The sequence below is a fragment of the Phascolarctos cinereus genome, unplaced genomic scaffold, assembly GCF_003287225.1.
Source record: "Phascolarctos cinereus isolate Bilbo 61053 unplaced genomic scaffold, phaCin_HiC Scaffold_726;HRSCAF=1367, whole genome shotgun sequence".
In the NCBI taxonomy this organism is placed as follows: Eukaryota; Metazoa; Chordata; class Mammalia; order Diprotodontia; family Phascolarctidae; genus Phascolarctos; species Phascolarctos cinereus.
Window position 1 is genome coordinate 97,010,363 of NW_027556098.1, and position 19,649 is coordinate 97,030,011.

The following is a 19,649-nucleotide window of genomic DNA, read 5'->3' on the forward strand; positions in this document are numbered from 1 at the left end:
CAACTTTCTAGCTGAACCTGGAAGTAATAAGGAGTCACTAGAGTTCACTGAATAAGGAAGTGACATAGGCAGACCTATTACTTTACGAAAAGGTGTGGGAGGGAATTAAATATCATTATATTGGGGATCTTTTTAAAAAATTCTCCTTCAAAAATTTTGAACAAAGTCTGCATGAAAGCATAGAGATATTAAGTCCTCAAAGATGACACAAGGATAAAAGAGATTCTGTCAAGATAAAGATAGACTCTAGATCAGAGGTATCAAACCACCCAGACTGCATATGTAGCCCATAATACGTCTGAGTATAAGCCTGAACCAAATTAAACTGTAATTGGAAGAGATTTAATAAAATAGATACAAATACAATGAAACATGGATAATGTCAGTTACATGGTTTTTAAAGTCAATATGGGCTACAGGGATCCTTATGCATGGTTTGGTGGCCCCCATTTCTATGTGAGTCTGACACTACTTGTCCAGATAATTTGTCTTACAAAAACAAGCAATATTTTTGACAAGTCGAAGTTTGGGGTTTTTTTTGTTTTTTTGTTTTTTTTGTTTTTTTTTTGCAGGGGGTAAGATGATCTGAAACCATGACTCCACAGAAAGGATGGTTTACAGCTTAAAAGATTTTGGCATCTTCATGACATGACAGCATCCCTTTTTTCACAGCAGTATTATTAACATCAATGCAAAAATATTAGTTTTTTTTTAATCCATAGACTGAAATAAGTCTAAAGTTGCAATTGAATTTAGTACTCACCATCATTCATCATTCCTTTTGACTCTTTAAATGCTAAGAATTAGTAACAAGCCAAGCAAGCAGTTAGAAATTTTATACAATTAGCAATTAGGGCCAAATAAAAAATTAGAAATATCATGCCAACTATCTAAATTCTATAGAATCTAATTAATTTCTAGGGCTACTTTCAAAATACTGAAAAACGTCAACCAGGTATGGTTGGGTTCTTTGAATCCCATACTTACTCCCTCTTCCCTCTCCACACCCCATCCCAGAGGGTCAATCTAAAGAAGTTACAGTTTAAAACATAAGCCCAGGCCTGGTCTAAGTTTTAACAAAGCCAGAGATCTGGCCTTGCCCCATGATGTAATCTTAAGGTTTTGCCACTAAAATCCAGAACCTAGAAAGTTCACTTTGAACCACTGTGGCAACTAGGAAGCACGAAGGTTTTCTGCTGCTGAGGCAAGTACAGTAGTGACAGAAGACACTACGTTATCTCAGAGTTGAGAGCATCACAATAGCAACACTCTGAACTCTTAATGACTTAAGAAAAGAAAGGTCAAGAAGAACCTCAGTTTTCCACAAGGTATGGTGGAAGCACTCTCTCTACACTACTGAGCCAGTCCAAGTTTAGGAACTGGTTTTGGGGGGGAAAAAAAAAGAATAAGCTGTTATAAACACCTACCATTAAGGGGTTCCTCTACAGCTTTCTGGAAAATATTCAAAATAAATTTACACAAAATTTTATTTCATGCCCTTTCATACTTAGGCTACTTTAAGCTAATATTTCATAATACAATGGATTCTAATATCTAAGCAATGCAAGAAAATAAAGATTATAAGCTACTAATACTAACTCAAGTTCATTAACTTGAATAATAAGTACACTCTTATTACTTATTTCCTATGAAGAGTTATTCTTTCTGGGAAGCAAGTGATTTCTTATTTAAAAAAATTAAAGCCACAAATAACAATAATCAAGAGACCAACAAAAACAACAACAAAAGCAGTTAAAATGTTATTTCTGTAAAGAATGGGAATGAATAGAATCACCTCAAAAATCAGTCAAACTGAACCATGAAATGTGGAAGGAAAATTTGTTAAGTTTTATGAGCCAACAGGTAACAGTCATCCCTAAATCATACACTTTAAAAAAATGATTACTACAGATCACAGAATTAGAGCTGGGAAGGACTACTGAGGTCATCTGGTCCAACCCATTCACTTTATAAAAGAAAAAACAGAGGCCCCAAGAGGCTGAGTAACATTAGCTTAGCACCTAATTCCAATACCTTCAGGAATAAGGAGGTACACAAAAATGGACTTTTGTAGCTTTTCGGGCATATACATTTTAAATAGTTTGTCTTTTTTAGACAAACATTTAAGAACGTGTCTTTAACCTACTATCACCAGCAGGTCTTGACTTGGATCATTTCTGGTGAAGTGAAAATGGTCAAGCACTGACTAAATCTCTATTACAATGAGCTGAATGATATAGCTTTTTTTCCAAGCAATGTCTCTTGGGCCTAGCACTACTTTTGGAATACCTGACTCAAAGTTTTCCCTTTTATTTTCTCTCCCCAGATCATCTCTGTACTCTTGACCAGTATTCTTAGAATATCTAAGATGTGGTAAAATTTGATGCAGTGAGGTCAGGAAGAAAAAGTTATTGAAATGGAAAAGAGAAATAATTTACAAGATATAGTTTAAAAATTAGTTTTATAACCACATCTTTTAAATTTTATTTTTAAACAAATTTTATATTTAAATTTTATTTTAACACCAAAAAAAGAAATGCTGCAAATAGTTTACATAATAATGAAACATTGTTTTTTGAATGTTTGATAGACCTGGCTAGCCCTAGGCTGTTTTTTCCCTTTGTGAGTTTATTATGGCTTGATTAATCTATTCTTTTCCCTAAGGTTAGGTTATTTAAGTTCTTTTTTTTTTTGTTCTGGTAACTTAGATTGTTTCATATTTATGTAAATATTTATCCATTTACACTGTCAATTCTTTTGGCATATAATGAGGTAAAATATTTTCTAATAATTTCCTTCATCTCTTCTTTATTAGCTGTGAATTCTTTTTTTGATTTTTGATGCTAGTGATTTGTTTTTTCTTTTTTAATCAAACTAGCTAATAAGTTTATTTTTTTTGTTGAAAAAACTAATTTTATTAAATCAACTCAATTAAGGCATTTTTGCTTTCTATTTTATTAATTTCTTTGATTTTCAGAATTTCTATATTGATGGATAGGAATTTTCCCCTAAGGACTGTTTTGAACACCTCCTAATTTTTTTTTAACATAGTCTCATTGTTGTCATTTTCTTGAATGAAATTAACTATTGTTTCTATAATTTGTTCCTTGACCTATCATTTAGGATTAGTTTAGTCCTTAATTAAATTTTTTTGGGGGAGGGGAGGGCCCTAGGCAATGAGATTAAGTGAGTTGCCCAGGGTCACATAGCTAGTATGTGTCAAGTGTCTGAGGCTGGATTTGAACTCAGGTCCTCCTGACTCCAGGGTTGGTGCTCTATTCACTTCACCACCCAGCTACCCCTCTTCAATTAATTTTTAATTCTTCCTTCCGACTCTTTATTGAGTGTAATTATTGTTGCACTGTGGTCAGTAAAGGATGTATTTAATATTTCTACTTTTCCATACTTGTTTATGAAGTTATTATATATCAAAAAAAGGCCAATTTTTACAAAACTGCTGTAAGACAGTTGAAAGATATTCCATTCTATTCTCATTATGTCATGGCCCAATATCTACCATATGTAACTTTTCCAAAATTCTATTCTGTTCTTTAACTTCTTCCTTATTTATCTTTTTGTTAGGTTTGCCTGAAGCAAGTCACATGATACCTTCCTGTATTTCTGTCTCACTCCTTAGCTGCTCGGTCACCTGTTTGCCCCAAGCCCTACAGATGAAGGTTATTGGTATCCCTGGCTTGTTCTTGCCCTGGTGCCCACAGAAAAAGGCTCCTACTTTTCCTGGAACATTCTTGCCCTAGGCTCACAAAGTCCCTGACTGGCCCATGGTTTGCTCTCTTTCCTACCTTATCAAGGTCTAAGAAAAAAACTGAAATTATATTTCTGTTTCTACAATTGGTCATGGTAGGAACTGTATATTAGTCTTAGCTACTGTCACAAGTATACAGTTAACAAGCAATATTCGTAAAAGCAGACTTCCCAGTCTGGGTAAGAAATGCCAGTATGATTTTTAATGTCCATTCAATCCATTCCTTTGCTACTAAAACTACTAATACTATGTTCACGTACAGAATTGTGCCTACTCATTAAGAAATACAAAACTAGAAAACTGGGTAACATCAACTCCAATGGAGTGTCATCAACTTACTACCACTTGGTAAAACTCTCAGTAGAAAATAAAAGGCTCAATATACACCATTAGCGATTCCTTCATTCATCAGAAGCTTGTAACTCATTATCTAAATAGAAACTTACCCTAGATGGTGGTATAGTCTTCTGATTGGAAGCTGAAATCATTAAAATATCAAAAAAGAGAGGATCAGAATTTCACAAAAAAGCTTAAGACAAATGGTATTTGATTTTATTAAGTTCAAAACAGTTCAGTTCCAAAACTAAAGATGTCAGATACTACCCAAAAAAGCATTCTAGCCTTGTTCATCTATTAAAAATTGAATGCATCATTCAGCATTTGTATTGATGGGAGAAAGAAGTGACGAAATAATCTACCAAAATCACCTAAATACATGTAGTCTGTCACTTATACCAGTGGAGCTATTCAATGCATGCATACATAAGCGGTCATTTGCACCTCTCTCCTGTCTCTACACACACACACACACACACACACACACACACACACACACACACACACACTCCAATTTGGACAGTGTGTGGTGGGAAGGGAGAACAGAGTCTGTTCTTCTTCATCCTATATCCTTGAGTTTACTCCTTTAATTCTCTAGATCTACTTATAACCTCCCTACTCTTCCTTAGAGTGTTCCAGAATCCTAACAAACAAAAGAAAATACAATGAACTGGAAAATGATTTTTAAAATATTAACTATGCTAGGATGCCCTGAAAATCCCCCAAAGATGATGATTCAAAGAATTATTAGCCATTCCCAGCAGGTCCCATCCATGATAAATTTCTTTAGAGATTTCTCTTTTTAGTCTTTTGCTAAACTTTTCACTAGTTTAGAATCAACTAAGTCTAACTGGTTAAAGGAAGAGGAGAGACAGGTGTGAGTAGGACAGTGAAATGCAGAAAGGAAGGGGAGTTGAATGGAAAGAGAAAGAACAACTTTGACCTAAAACACCAAGAGAGGAGGAAGACACCAGAGTGGTTGAAGCCATTTCTAGAGCAAGCAGTCAGAATTGCAATCCTGAGAATAACTTGGCAGTAAACAGATTACTTATTATTATTATCACTACACTTTAAGTAATTCACAGTCAAATCAACTGGTAGTTAATTGAGAATAAACTATTGTAATTTTTGGACTGGAGTTGTTTCATTTCTGTAGAAATTTTGCTTCTAAGTATATTCCAAGAAAAAATTCACCCTGAGCGTGGTGGTCTGTTTTTTTTGGTTTATTTTTCTTACGGTAAGTAGTCTTTTGTCTTCCTCCTATACTTTGTACAGTTGACTTCTGTGTCAAAGCCATATGACAGCTCAGGAATGGAAACTACAGATACAGTTGTCTCCTGGGGAAGCTACCACGTGCAGAGCCCTTTCTTGAGAGTTGACACAGTTAAGACTACCTCAAGGGTATAGGTTAACTCATGTTGGGGAAATCTGACTTACTTGGAAAGCTGAACAAGGTTAAGAACTCTGTCTAAAAAGGGGAGGAGAGTAATGAGGTGGTAAGCTCAAATACTGTTTGTTTTCTTGTCAACAAATAAGAATTACAGAAATTTATGAGACATTTACACTTCCATGAAACCTTATGTTGACAGCACGTACTTCAGTCAAATCCTCCTCTTGCAGGGCCCATTCTCAACATGTGCACAATGCAATTTAGAAGCGAAATGAGGATTCTATCTGAAATTTTTGATGGGGGTACAAAATTTATTCTTAAACCACTGAGTTGCATTTCTTAGCAGGATTGTGTTTTTGTGTAGGCACAACACCTACTTTTTCCTCCAAAATGACATTTAAAGAGAGCATTTTCATTTGTGTTCCCATCTCCTAGGTATCTGATTCCTAATTATTTTTAGGGAGTTACTTGTAAGGCAATCTTGCTTGGGCACACTGAAGAAACACATCTACAAACAATAGTAACCACAAAAATATGAAATTTATGTGACACAACCATATGTTGACCAAATCACATCCCTGACTGAACAAATCTAAGTACATAAAAGCCAGATGTTATTAGATGTTGTTTCTACTTTAATCCCAATTAATAAGGTTATTGTAAGAAACGTGTTTGGTAAACCTCCGTGCTCTATGTAAATGAAAAAAATTATTAATCCTTCCTAATAGGTTGTATCAGAATTAAAAAGCCAAGGCCATAATATTGAGTATCAAGTTCTTCTTAACCATAAATTAAATCCTTATCCATACAGACAGAGCCATATTTCCAATGCATCTCTGTACAGTGACCCTAGAACTTCTCTTCTGCCCTTCAACAAACCTTACAATTTACTTCCTAGTTTCAAAATAATCAGTAAAACCTTTGCTTGGCTCTGCCAGTGTCCTCTCTTTCCTTCACAATCTAGAAGTGAATCTGATGATAAAGTGGCTTATATCAACGTAGATTTCCTTATATAAGAATCTGATTGTATTAGACAAGTAGAAGTGGCTTTTTTTTAAAAAGTAGGGACACTGTCCAAGTGATATATAGAAACCCTAAGAAAGAAGCAAGCCTTACCTCAGTGATTCTAATTAGCCCCCTTTAATCTTCTTTCTTATTCTATCCCATTAAGTTTTTATTCTCATCTCTGTCTCCTTTCGTCAATATCAAAACACCTCCCATTTTTAAAAAAATGCATTCAGTTAAAAAAATAAACTCCAGGAAGTGAATGACAAAACTCTATGATAATGTTACAATTAAGGCTACAAATATAAATACTTAATGAAGAAAAATGCACAATTTTAAATTCTCATAAGAACAATAACTCACCACACAGGAGACAGTACAGAGTTTGAGAATTAAGTAGTTTAATGCTTAGTAGGTAATATATGAACAAGGCTATTCTAAAGCAGAACATGGGTAACAGTGAGAAATGATGGAAACATTTAATTTTTGTTTCCGGATCACTACATTGAAATTTGCAACCTTAATGTTACATTATGTATATGAACAAGGAAGATACATAAAAGCTCAATTCTACAGCACTACCACCTAAACAGAAACTCCTCTGTACCTTTTCTCTTCTTGCTCTTCAATTGACCGAGGGTGTGCCTCTCAACTCTGGCATCAAACAAGTTTGTTTGAAAAGTTAATTTAATATACTTTCAATAATATGTAAGACTATATTCTTAACATATATTATAGTAAGTCCAAAATTGTGTAAAGTTTAAAAAATCACTCTAGGTGCTTGTCAGAAATTTGCAATCAGGAGAATGCAAGTTCCTTGAGGGCAGGGGTGTTTTGTTATAGTGTTTTTTGTCTTTGTGTTAACAGTGGCTTACACATGGTAATATATGTTAAATTGGTAATATGAAAAATTATGGCTTTTTTCCAAAGTTGAAATTTGTAATTGCCCAGATCCTGCTTTCTAGGTCACCTTATTCTCATTGTGGGCAAACAAAGAAACGTGGGGAAAAAGTTACTAAATTCACAATTATTGTAAGTGTCAGGTTAGCACTATAGCATACAAAACTATAGTAATAGAGGCTAAAGAAATGCTCTCCTCACTAATGGAAGTATTTCTGAGTCCAGTGGCAATTATCTTATAAGCCAGAGGTAACAAACTCATTGGCAGCTTGCAAAACTCCCCAGTGCTACCAGGAACAAGATTAAAATATAATTGGGAAATATTTAACAAAATAAACAAAAATAAAACACAACATAGATAATGTTAATCTGAGGTTTTCTAATATGCTGCTACAGGGATCTGTTTATAAACCAACGGCTATGACAGACAGAGATTAGAAGCATAAGGCCATCACCTTCTAGGGAGTAATAAAAGGGAGGAAGAGAAATATAACTGGTAACACACCACAGGGGAGGTTAGATAGGCTATCAGCGAAGAAAAGAAAAATGGCTCTTCCAGATAGAGACAGCTCATACTATTTGATCACAGCAGTATAGACATTCTAGGTTATGAAACTGTTCTCAAGTACATTTGCTAAATCATCAGTGTCACTTTTTAAGTTTCAAGAACCATATACATGATGATTATTCTCAATCCACATAAGATGGATTCATAAAAACAGAATCTGCATCAACCCTTTGTATATGTCTAAAACTACCAAAGAAGTTGATATTGCCTTGAGATTATTTGTCATACTTTTCAGAGAAAGAAAAGTTTAAAAAAACTTGAGAGTGAAAATGCTCACTGAAATTACAAATTAGATGAATCAGAGTAAAACTAGTTATACAGGGGTTTCCTTTAAATAGTGAGCTCTGTGTGTGTGTGTGTGTGTGTGTGTGTGTGTGTGTGTGAGAGAGAGAGAGAGAGAGAGAGAGAGAGAAAGAGAGAGAGAGAGATTTGTATGTCATTAATTATATGGGTGAAAACCCAGAATGGACAACATAGAAACTTAGTGGGATTCACTGACAGCTGCCAATTCAGAAAGGAAGGTAACATTTTGAAATGATATGTCACTTAAAAACTGACCTGGCTTACAAAAAAATTCATCTATATAACTTTAAATGAAATACAGCTACCGAATAAAGTGAATTTCGGTATACTAAAACAATCTAGATAGAAGTTGGTTTGGGGTTGTTATTATTGCTTTTTTTTTCAATCTGCTTTCAGCTATGGAAAAGATGTTGATCAAGCAAATAAGTAATGTAAACCAGATGAGGGGCAGAGGGGATGTTAAATCCATTTAAAAGAACAAATTCTTTCCAAATCCTCTTGAAAAGCTGTTACATGGAAAAGTAAATTTTTCTCCTTAGTTTGTGAGGGTATAACCAGGAGCAATTAATAGAGTGGAGGCAGTTTTTAGTTTAATATAAGGAAAAGCCTCTTAACAATTAGAACAATGTAAAAATGAATTTAGATTGTGATACCAGACATCTTCAAGCAGAGACCACATGATCAACTTTGATGATCTTATAAAGGAAAAGCTTATTTGGGTGAAGGCAAGTATGTCTGGCACATAGTAGGCACTTAATAATTGTTTACTGACTAGCTGACTGACTAGATGCCTCTGAGGTGCTGTTCTATAAGGCTCTACCATTTTATCACTTCGAAGTACCCATATATAACCTAAAAGTCATTTGCAGAAATCAGGTTTTCTACAAATTGGTAAATAAGATTTGGCTCAAGTGCCAAGTTTACAAGCAATAATTTAAAGACAAAACAATTTAAAACCCTACAAAGTTTTAATTCTAAAACATTTAAGGTGAAAAATAATAAGTATTTTAGAGCAGAATATAATTTCATATTTAAATTAATTTTAAAAGCTTTTAAAACATACTTTAGAATTCTTTTTAGAATTTTTAGAACTCACTTTTTAAAATGAATGAAAATAGATTTTGTTGTTAGTATTTTTAAAGGGTTTTAAAGTTTTGCATTATTTAAAGTATATATCATTCTCTGCGCATGAGAAGCCATCAGATCTACCAGTTCAAGGGTAGGTTGATCAGCAAATGGCTAGGATTCTGCAAGAATACTTTAACATACACACAAATTAATACTCTGATTCAAAATTATTCTTTTCTGTTCATTAAAACAGGTATTGAACCATCTCTAACTTGAATTTAACTAAGTGGACATTTCTTTAAAGGTAGACTATGATACAAGCTTCCTATTAACTCTGTCTCCTCTCTCTAAATGGTCTGAAATAACTGAACTAGGTTGCTGTGAAAAGCACTCCAACCCCAAAGAATTATTCTCTTTAAAACCTTATTTTTAAACTAAAAGCTTCTCATAATCCTTTCTACCCCTCAAATGAATAAATTAGGCAAAATTTTTAAATTCCATAATTCAAGTTTTCAGAATAAAGTGACAGAAAGCAAATTCTACTTACCTACAAATTTCATGTAAACTAGACCAAGCAATTCGGCAAGGGCAATGATACCCAAGCCTGAAATCATGAGAGGGCCCTGCATAGGGGAACACTCTGCCAAAAAATAAATATTATTTTGCGTTAGAAACTTACATGTAACAATTTCACCCATTCCATATAGATATATAATAAAAGTAATAGCAAGGTAGTACAGTGGATAGAGTGTTGGACTTGGAGTCAGGAAGATCTGAATTTAAAATCCTACATGACCCTGAATAAATCATTTACCCTCTCTCAGCCTCAGGTTTCTTAGATGTAAAAATGGAGGTGATAACACCTACCTTGAAAAATTTTGAGAATCAAATGAAATGATATAGATAAAGTGCTTTGCAAACCATAAAGTAGTATACAAATGCTAGCTGTTGTTACTATTATTGTTATTATTACTAGCAGAATGAACAGCACCTCATTCTATGACTATCCTCAGTTATCAAGAAAAAAGAATGACCTACTTGATCTTATTTAAGCGCAAATGCTAAAAACGCCATGAAAACTTGGTTAAATGTCAATTTTATCTTTGTTTTATAACTTTAAGAAAGTTATACACAGCTGAATATTATAACATAAGTGCCTGGGTTCCTGGAGTCAGTTATTTCAATAAAATCAGTTGCAATGATTAAATCCGTTATTTTAGATAGAAATTCAATATCAAATGTTCTTATTTCCCCTATGTGTAATAGACAAGTTTTTCAAGGCAACTTCATTCTTGTCCTTAAATTTAATAGGATCCATTAGAGGGATGTTCAGTAGAATTCAATACACCAAGATCTTAGCAATAAAGTAAGAAGATTTAGACTACTGTGCTAGAAAACATTATTATTCATTATTGGTGCAACATCCATCTTCAGCAATCATGGAAATAAGTACTTGCTTACTCTTGATATACCTATCTAAAAATAGGGCCTAGGCGGGGTGCTAAGTGCTTGACAAGGCAGGGGTAGGACTCTTGTTAAGTTTACTGTAACCACTTTCGACCTGTGAAGAAATTCCCAGAATAGGCACTGCACTTCTAACAATGGAAAATGTACCTGTTCTCATACACACATGGCATAACCATCAATTTTGAGGGAGAAGGTAACGCTTAAAGACCTCAAAGATGGCTCCAGCAGAAACAGGCTGACCTTAGAAAAGGCTGAGTAGAATCTGAGGAGGAATATTCAATTGATGTTTGAGCAACAGTTTCTCCACTTTCAGAAAATAAAGATACCAGTTCTGCATTTTCTCTCAGAACTGGAGCTTTGGACTCTGAGTTCATGAGACCTCATCGAAAACCTACCACTGAGACAGTGGATGATTTTAAAATTATGAATTTGAGTAATACTGGCATCTAATGAATTAGATTTAAGGGAACTCAGAAACGAAATTATCTACAATTGTCATTAGAGGTATCATAAAAGCCTAAGATTTTGAGAGATGACACAAACCATATCAGGGTCAGAAAAGAAGTGGGGACTAAAAGAAGATGGTCACATAAATAAAATGTTCATCGGGCTTTGCAATCCCTAAAAGTTTCACTGTTATAACATAAAACCAATCAAAGCAAGTCACGTGTTTGAGCTTCTCATCCTAGAGCTACATACAAATATCTCTGGGCCTTTAAGTCTGCAAAATGGATAGTCTTATTTTTTAAACTGATGTTGAATTACATCTCAGAAGACCATTATGAGGCATCTAAAATGGGTAACTTAAATGAGGAGCAGGTGAGCTCACTGATTACCCTGTTACAAATTCACTTTCAAAATTTGAGAGGACAATGCCATTTCATATACCTATGATTATTAGCCTCCAAGCTCCATGAGGGCAGCAACTATCATATAAAAACCTGTGTTGTACCTAGGATCCAACACAATGCTCTGCTTATAGAAGCCTCTATTAAAATACCTGTCAAACGAATGAACTGAGTAATGTGTTTTGTTTTGTCTATTCCCATTGGTCTGCTTTTTCATGCAAGAAGGAAAATTACTGGAGAATAAGGGGCACTTGAATTTTTATAAGCTGCATGACAGGCCTAGCTAACTATGATTGCTTAAGTGCTAAATAACAGGAATACTGCTAAATGTTATACAGACTTTAAAAGATGAAAAGAATCTGTGCTTGATGGATTTGTAATACTTATAAACTAGCATCCTAGGAATGGCATAAAAATGTGAGACAACATTGTTACAACACTCTTAGCTCCTTTAATGAAATGGTGAGAAAATGTTTTAAGAAAAAATACCTTGGCTAGATAACAAATGTCCCATTACACCAAGAAGAAAATAACACTGCTCCTATTTGGCTTCAACAGAAACCACTGTTGGTTTTTGTTTGTTTGTTTGTTTTAGCAGTCTTCCTAGGTAGGTACTAACTACAACTTTGTGCTCAAACCAATGATCAGGCAAGCCACTTACAGTAAATATTTTCATAGCAAAGGAGAAAGAAATTGTTCTAGTTGGGTGGAAATGAGTTTAAAAAAATTTTTTTTAAAAGCCCACTTAGGACAAGAGAAATTGTTTCAATGTTACAGCACTATTAGTGTAAATGAAATGAAATTTAACTATTCCATATATAAAAATGTGTTTCTTACTTGTGATGCACAGGCTTAGTCCAATTACAGCAAGTATGTAACCCAGTAACTGCAGAATCAATATACCAATGGCAAAGAGGGTCATCCCAAAAGCTGAAAAAAAAAATTATTACAAAGACTACTAAAGACAAACCTTAAAAGCTCTTATTTCTCTTTGGGTGTTTTAAGATCAAAGAACTGAATGCTAATTCTTTGGTTCCTTATTTTGGGAAACCACAGGCAAAAGTCATTAGAAAAATAATAGGAAGTTTACATTTCCTGCAGAAATCTAATAGTCTGTAGAAGTATTAAACCTAAGTACCAGTCCTCTGTTCTACATTCATTCCAAAGATTAACAATTTATTCCAACAGATAGGAGTCTAAGCCCAACATTTTTAAAAACATGTAATATCTTAAAGAATGACACTTTTATAATTTCCATGTATTTTATATATTTCTTTCCATATGGCTTCTTCATGCTCACACAAAACTGCTCTGGTGAAGAATTTCATTATGCAAATGTGTTCGTTCTTACAAACATTGCAATGTCTACCAAATTACCTGGTCACCTAATGAGGTTTTTGAACTCATAACAAATGAACCCCCCCATTCTCAAAATGCACTAGACTCCATTTATATGACCAAAAGACTAACAGATACCAGAAAGATTAGAATGTTTATTAATAAAAAATATCTTGGTAATTTATCACCAAGGGAAAATAAATCAGCTAAGATGACATTTTATTACAGTGTTTTCATGTAGCACATTTAAATAAAAAATGGAAACACTAAAGATTGATGTACATGCAGCCTATTCATCTCACTCCCCGTTAAATTATAAAGTTCAAAGTTTACTAATAAAAGACCAAAGGACATTTTCTGCTTTATTAATTAAAACACCATTTTGTAGAACTCTTTCTTTTAAATAATGCAAATAATGAAGAAAGAAGTAGGAAAGGGATTAGCTTAGCGTATCTATCACAACTTTTTTTTGAAAGGCCGTTAGAAATTGTGTGTTGACCACATTATTTTTATTTCTTATAAATCTAAGATGTAGAAATCCTTTGTAGAAAAGGTTTCACTTTGCTTTTTTCCTTTATGATGACAAAACTGTGATAAGAATAAAAAGAAACATCAAGCCATTACACAGCATGATTTCAAATCCACTGACTGACATCAAACATATATGAAAACAGTTCATGAAATAAAACTATCTTTTACAAAGTTCTGAATGCCTCCAAAACCTAAAGCAGCTTTAAAATTATATTATAGTTTAAAGCTTATAATGCCAAGAATAACTTGACAAATATTCGAAGTTATTTCTGTTTAAAATTTTAAAAAATTTCCAGCAAAGATGAAAAATAAACAAATAATTAATTAAATAAATGGCAGATGGGAGAATCCTATTATAAAAAGAAATTAATCCTTACCCGTCATAAATACACAATACTGGAGTAGCACTAATGTCACAGTAGGGATTACAATTAAACCAAGTCCAGAAGCATTCTTTACTGAATATTCACCTGTTAATAGCAAAAATAATTTTAATTTTTTGGTATATTAAATTAAACCTACATTAAAGATAAAACATTTTATAGCTTTTAAAAATATGTAATACTTTCTAAACTATTTTAGTGACTAGACCAGATATTATTATTCACATGTGAAGAAAGTTAGGAAACTTAAGTCTTGTAAAGTAGCAAGATCAGTAATTAAGCCTCAACCAAAAACCAATTCACTTCAGATTAAGCTCTTCTAAAACTGAACTCAACATCCTGCCTGCCCCTAAAACTGATTTTCTACTTCCAACCACTAAATTTCTACCTGTCACTTGAATTCTTCCATTACTCTTCTCTTAATTCTCTCTATCTCATTCATCCCTAAGTTCTGTCATGTCTTCATTCATAGTAGATTCAGTCTCTCATATTCACCCTTTCTTCAACATTCCCACTGTTACTATGCTAAATCCAAGTCCCTTATCACCTTATGCCTAGATGCCAATCTGTTCTCTAAAATTCCAATCTCTCCATCATTTAATCCAATCTGCATGCTGCTACAAGATTAATTTCTCCTAATATTTTCAAATATTCCTCAATTCAAGAGCCTGTGATTATTTCCTACTGCCCATCATGTCTCCAAAATTTTATGGCTAGTTTTCAAAGTTCTCCATGATTTATCCCCACACTAATACTTTCCAAACATGTAAAATGCTTCAGGTTTGTCTCTATGGCGAACATGTTCAGAATTTCACTTAAAAAACAAAACAAAACACACAATCATTGAACTTGATAGGACCTCCAAAATTGCCATTGCGACTAATCCACACACCAAAGGAATCCTTGATATAATATACTCACCAAGTGATCATTCAGCCTCCACCAGAAAACACCCCAGGAGGGAGAATGCACTACTCTCAAAGCAGCCCATTCCTCTTCTGGACTGCTCTGATTATAAGGAGATTTTCGTGACATCAAGCTGCCTGACAATTAAGTTACTGCCACTTTGCAACTTTCACCCATTGTCTTCAGGGGCCAAACAGAACAAATCTATCTTTCCTCCACACACAGCCCCTCAAATACTTGAAGGCAATTGTCATACTTGCCCTAAGCCTTCTATTTTCCAAGCTAAACATGACCAATTCCTTCTACCAATCTTCAAATACTCCAGCCTTTTTAAACCACTGCAACAGAACTGAACACAATGATCCAGAAGAGGCAGAGCACAACAGAACTGTGACCTTGTTATTCCTGGAAGTTATATACCTCTTAATGCGGCCCAAGATCATGGTAGATTTGGGGGGGGGGAGCTAACTTAAAAAAAAAGAAGACTCATACTGAATTTACAATCCACTAAAACCTCTTTAATGCAAAGCCTTCCCTTGAACTGTCAACTCCTATCAGTTACCATCCCATAACTCTTCCTGGACAGCTTTCTCTTTAACCAATATCTCATCACTGTCGTTAATCTCTTGAAATCTGGCTTCCACCACTCTACTAAAACTGCTTTCTCAAATGTCAATAATGACTTCCACGGACAAATCTGGAAAGTTTTCCAGTTTTCATCCTCCTTACCTCTTTACAGCACTGACATGACCGACTCAACCCCTTCCTTCTGCAGTTCTCTCTTCTCCCTTGGCTGACTGTGTTCCTTCTATGGCTCACTGCCCTCTTCCCAATGATTTAAGGTAGGTCTTCTCCAGGCCTCTCAGTCCTTGACCCCCTTCCTTCTTCTACACTTGATCCCTGGGCAATTTCATTTACTCTTACAGCTTCACCTATTATCTTCTGCAGAGGAGGCTCCCAAATCTCTACCCAGCCTGTCTTTTCCTTGACTTTCATGCAAGTTCTACAGATACTTCAAACTCAGTATGTCCCTAAACTGATCTTGCTGTCTTTCTCCAAAAACATGACCCTCTTTCAGACTTCCCTATTTTTGTCTGTGGCACCACCATTTACCCAGCCTCTTACTTTTGAAACGTTATGTTGTTAGTTTAGCTCTCCCGTGTTTTTGTATCCAGTTACCAACTATAGATTCTAGCTCTGAAATGTGGTCATCAGCATTCTCTTCCTCTCCATTTGCCACCACCCCAGTACAGTCTTATTGCCACCTGCCAGGACTATTGCAGCAACCTCCTCAACAAATCTTTCCACCTCTCCCCTTCCAAACCACTCTTCACACTTTTGTCAGGTTAATCGTTATTAAGAAATTTGGTCATGTTACTCTTTTGCTCAAAACCCTGGAATGGCTTCCTAATTATGATTAAGTAAAGTTCAAACTCAGCCTTGCATTGAACATCTGCTATAATCTGCCATCAGTCTATTTTTCAAGCATTATATTTCATAGTATTCCCCTCCACTCTTTACATTTCAGTAAAACTCAACTATACACCACTCCCCATCAAGTTCTGAATTTTCTATCACACAGCTACCTACCCATCCCTAGAATATCTTCCCATTGCCCTTTTACATGTTCAATTCTTACTAATATTTTGAATCTTAACTTATACCACCTTATCCATGGAAGCTTCTCTTGGATTCCCTATTTAGTATAGATGTTTTCACCTCCTATCAATAAACATTTATTAAGCACGATCTCTCATGGCCCTTTGCTTTCATCTCTGTGCATTTTTGTTTTATAAAACTCACATATGTCATGTACCTGCCTCTCTAAAACATAAGTTTTCAAGAAGCTTACAATTTAGATAAGAGAGAATCTTATCTAAACTTTTTATCCCCCCCCCAAATTACTAATATAGCATTCTGCTGGCAGTATGTATTTAGTGTTGGGTTAAAGAGATGTCACCTGCCCACTCCTTTGTTCAACGAGTTTTCCCTGACAAGAATAACTCCCTCCCTATCCAAATCTTATCCCCCCAGTTCTTCAAAGTTCAAATCAAGCCCCACCTTTCACCAGAAGCTACCGAACCACATCAGCTCCTACTGATTTCTCCCTTCTGCTAATCTTACAAAGATATCAGTTTATTTAGTCCTTTACAAGGAAACACAATACAATTCTGTGTGTATATATGATTAATAATTCTGTGCATACAAAATATATGCATTGTGTACATGTATATATGCATGGTAAACATGTGTGTACATGTGTGTAGTGTGTGCAGTGCAAGCACATATGCATACATAGAGATGATTTGTAAGTACACTTATGTGTACACATATCCATATAAATATACATGTGCATACATGTAAATAGGTAATACTTATATACCTATGTGTGTGTATATCCACATACATACCCCTGCCTTTTATTTATCTAAAACAAGGTTCTTATAATAAGAAAATAAGCAGGCAGTAGATCTTATCATATTTTCTCTTCCCACACAACACCCAGCATACTTCTGGGAATATAGTAGGTACTCAGTATTTATTGATAGACTAATTCAACTTAAAATTGAGCCTCATGTGGTCAGTATATTCCAGGGCCCAGAGGTACCTTAGGGGGTGCCACTTTATAACAACACACTGTACTGAATTAGTGCAATAAGGATAATTAGTTGTAACTATACTCTGTGATGCTGCTTTGTTACCTGGTGTTACTTGGTATAACTTACCTGGTACAAAAAGAACGGCCCCAACAATAACCACCACGGTAAGGACTATTCCAGCAATAAGTAATCCAACAGTTTTCTCACTGGTACAGTTGGATTTATATTTAAGCGCTTAAAAGAAAAAAAGAGAATTACTGCAACTCAACCACAACAAAGGAGCATTTTGCTTCCACAACTTCTTGTATCTAAATGCAATGACAGTAACTAACTGTCCAATTGAACTACAATGTCTTATCACTGTCAATAAAGCTATGCCACTTACTTGGGCAGCTTCATTCCCTCAGATTTTTAATTCAGATAGAAAATTATAGTTAAAAAGCTGACCCTTTGAGGCCACGAAGGATCTCTGATCTCTTTGGTCTGGCCATCCTGCCATACCTTCTAGGCTAGCTTATCCCATGAATCCTCCACAGAATTTGTGGGTGACTCCCAAACTAACAGAACTGACAATGAGTAAAAAGAATGGAACCATACAAATTCTAGAAAAGCAGGCTCACATCAAATTAAATGATCAAGTAAACCACAAATTTTTATAAAAAACAGGAGATAAAATGTACACAATTGGAGTTTTCATACTCAAAATTAAAGGAAACATTTTTTATTCCACATTCATTTCTATTCACTATTCATTCATTCCACATCACTTCTACAATAACAATACAAAACCTATGGAAAGACAAGTTAGCATCAGCTTTTTTCTGACTGGCTAAACTGTCAAGATAGCAAATGTTATGGATGATATTTTAAAAACTTAACTAAAGATTTACCTTTCTAATTATGTTTTGGTTTGGCTGTTACAATTACTTTATGAGAGGCAGCACAGCAGATGGAGGTTCACCCTGGAGTCCTGAACACCTAGGTTCAAGCCCTGCCTCTACTGTACTGGTAATTCTGGGTCAAGTGACCCCAGCTAATGGAGGACTGGACATTTTATTTTTTCAAACCTTTGTGAACTCTCAAAAACTTCCCAAAACAGGAATCATGTGTAAGAGGTAAAACAATCGCAATCATCTCCACAGCCCAAGATACCAAGAAGCCGGCAAGATTGGGACCTGATGCACTGAGAGCACAGACAGCTAGGATCACTCAGCAGCCCTGCCCCCACCCCCAACCTACCTCACTCACTTATGCTCCAGGATCCTCTTGGCATTCCCTTCCTGCTGCTTCCATCTCTGCCAGTACACCATTTCCCTATTCTCACCCAACCATTCTGTGGCAAAAATCAGCAGACACCAAATTTCTGTCCACCCCCTTGGGGAGGAAAAGGAGACCTACAAAAGTGGAAACTGTATACCCTGGGGCAGTAGAACACTGAAGCAGTGGTAAGTCAGAGAACCAAAGGACACAGGAAAATGGAGCAGGATGGCAGCATGTGGGGAAGGGGGAAAAGGAAAGAACTGCATGAGGCCTTAAGGAAAAGTGCCCGGAATCCAGCTAGGCCCAGTTTTGCAACCACAACCCCAGAACATACTTGGGAATGAAATTGGTGAAAATGAAATTTCCCAATGTGGGAGGAAGCTGACAAAGCTGCAACACTCAATCTCAACAGGATCTGCCATGAAAGGGGGATAGAGTCAGAAAGTATGCAACAAGGGAATGCAAGAGGGGGAAGGAATGACTAAAACTACCAAAGATTTTAGGAGGAAGAAATTCGGCTAAAAACTTAGAGCACAAGACAATCAGCAGGGAAAATTAAAACAGAAGGGAAAGTGACCACCAAGACATCTAAATGAGTTAAAACTTTCTAAATAAATACTGCAAGACAAAGGAAACTGAACCAGTACCTGATGGGACAAAGGACCCTGTGCATTCCCTACAGAATACACAGCAGAAATAATTCACTGAATAGGAAAATTTGAATCCACGGTGGTAAAGTTTTTCTACAGAAGCAAAAGAAAGAACAAGTGACTGGGAATAATAGCTACTAGAGCTAGCATTTATTTAACATTTTGAAGTTTGCAAAGTGCTGCACATTTATTATCATTTAATCCTCACAACAACCCTGTGTGGTAGATATTGTTATTATCCCCATTTTACAGATGAGGAAATGAGACTGAGAGAAGTCAGATTACTTGCCTGAGATCACATTGCTAGCAAGTGTCAGAGGACAGGATTTG

At 35.2% G+C, this 19,649-nt stretch overlaps 1 protein-coding gene across 5 annotated transcripts in view; it reads right to left on the reverse strand.

The window, feature by feature from the left end:
- Window positions 1-19,649, reverse strand: part of CD47 (CD47 molecule) — a 72,766-nt gene that overhangs the window by 6,429 nt on the left and 46,688 nt on the right. Inside the window, exons 4-11 of one of the 5 annotated variants that reach the window (XR_013482941.1) lie at window positions 17,536-17,643; window positions 13,898-13,990; window positions 12,489-12,581; window positions 9,884-9,976; window positions 7,105-7,151; window positions 4,213-4,244; window positions 1,428-1,452; window positions 764-796 (exon numbers count right to left, since the gene is read on the reverse strand). Coding sequence is in view for 3 of the 5 variants with exons in the window: in XM_020999870.2 (XP_020855529.1) it covers window positions 764-796; window positions 1,428-1,452; window positions 4,213-4,244; window positions 9,884-9,976; window positions 12,489-12,581; window positions 13,898-13,990; window positions 17,536-17,643 (477 nt within the window). In the remaining 2 variants the exon portion in view is untranslated. Of the gene's footprint in view, window positions 1-763; window positions 797-1,427; window positions 1,453-4,212; window positions 4,245-7,104; window positions 7,152-9,883; window positions 9,977-12,488; window positions 12,582-13,897; window positions 13,991-17,535; window positions 17,644-19,649 lie in introns of those variants that run through there. The other 4 variants (XM_020999870.2, XR_002327052.2, XM_020999871.2 and 1 more) reach the window with 4 other exon arrangements.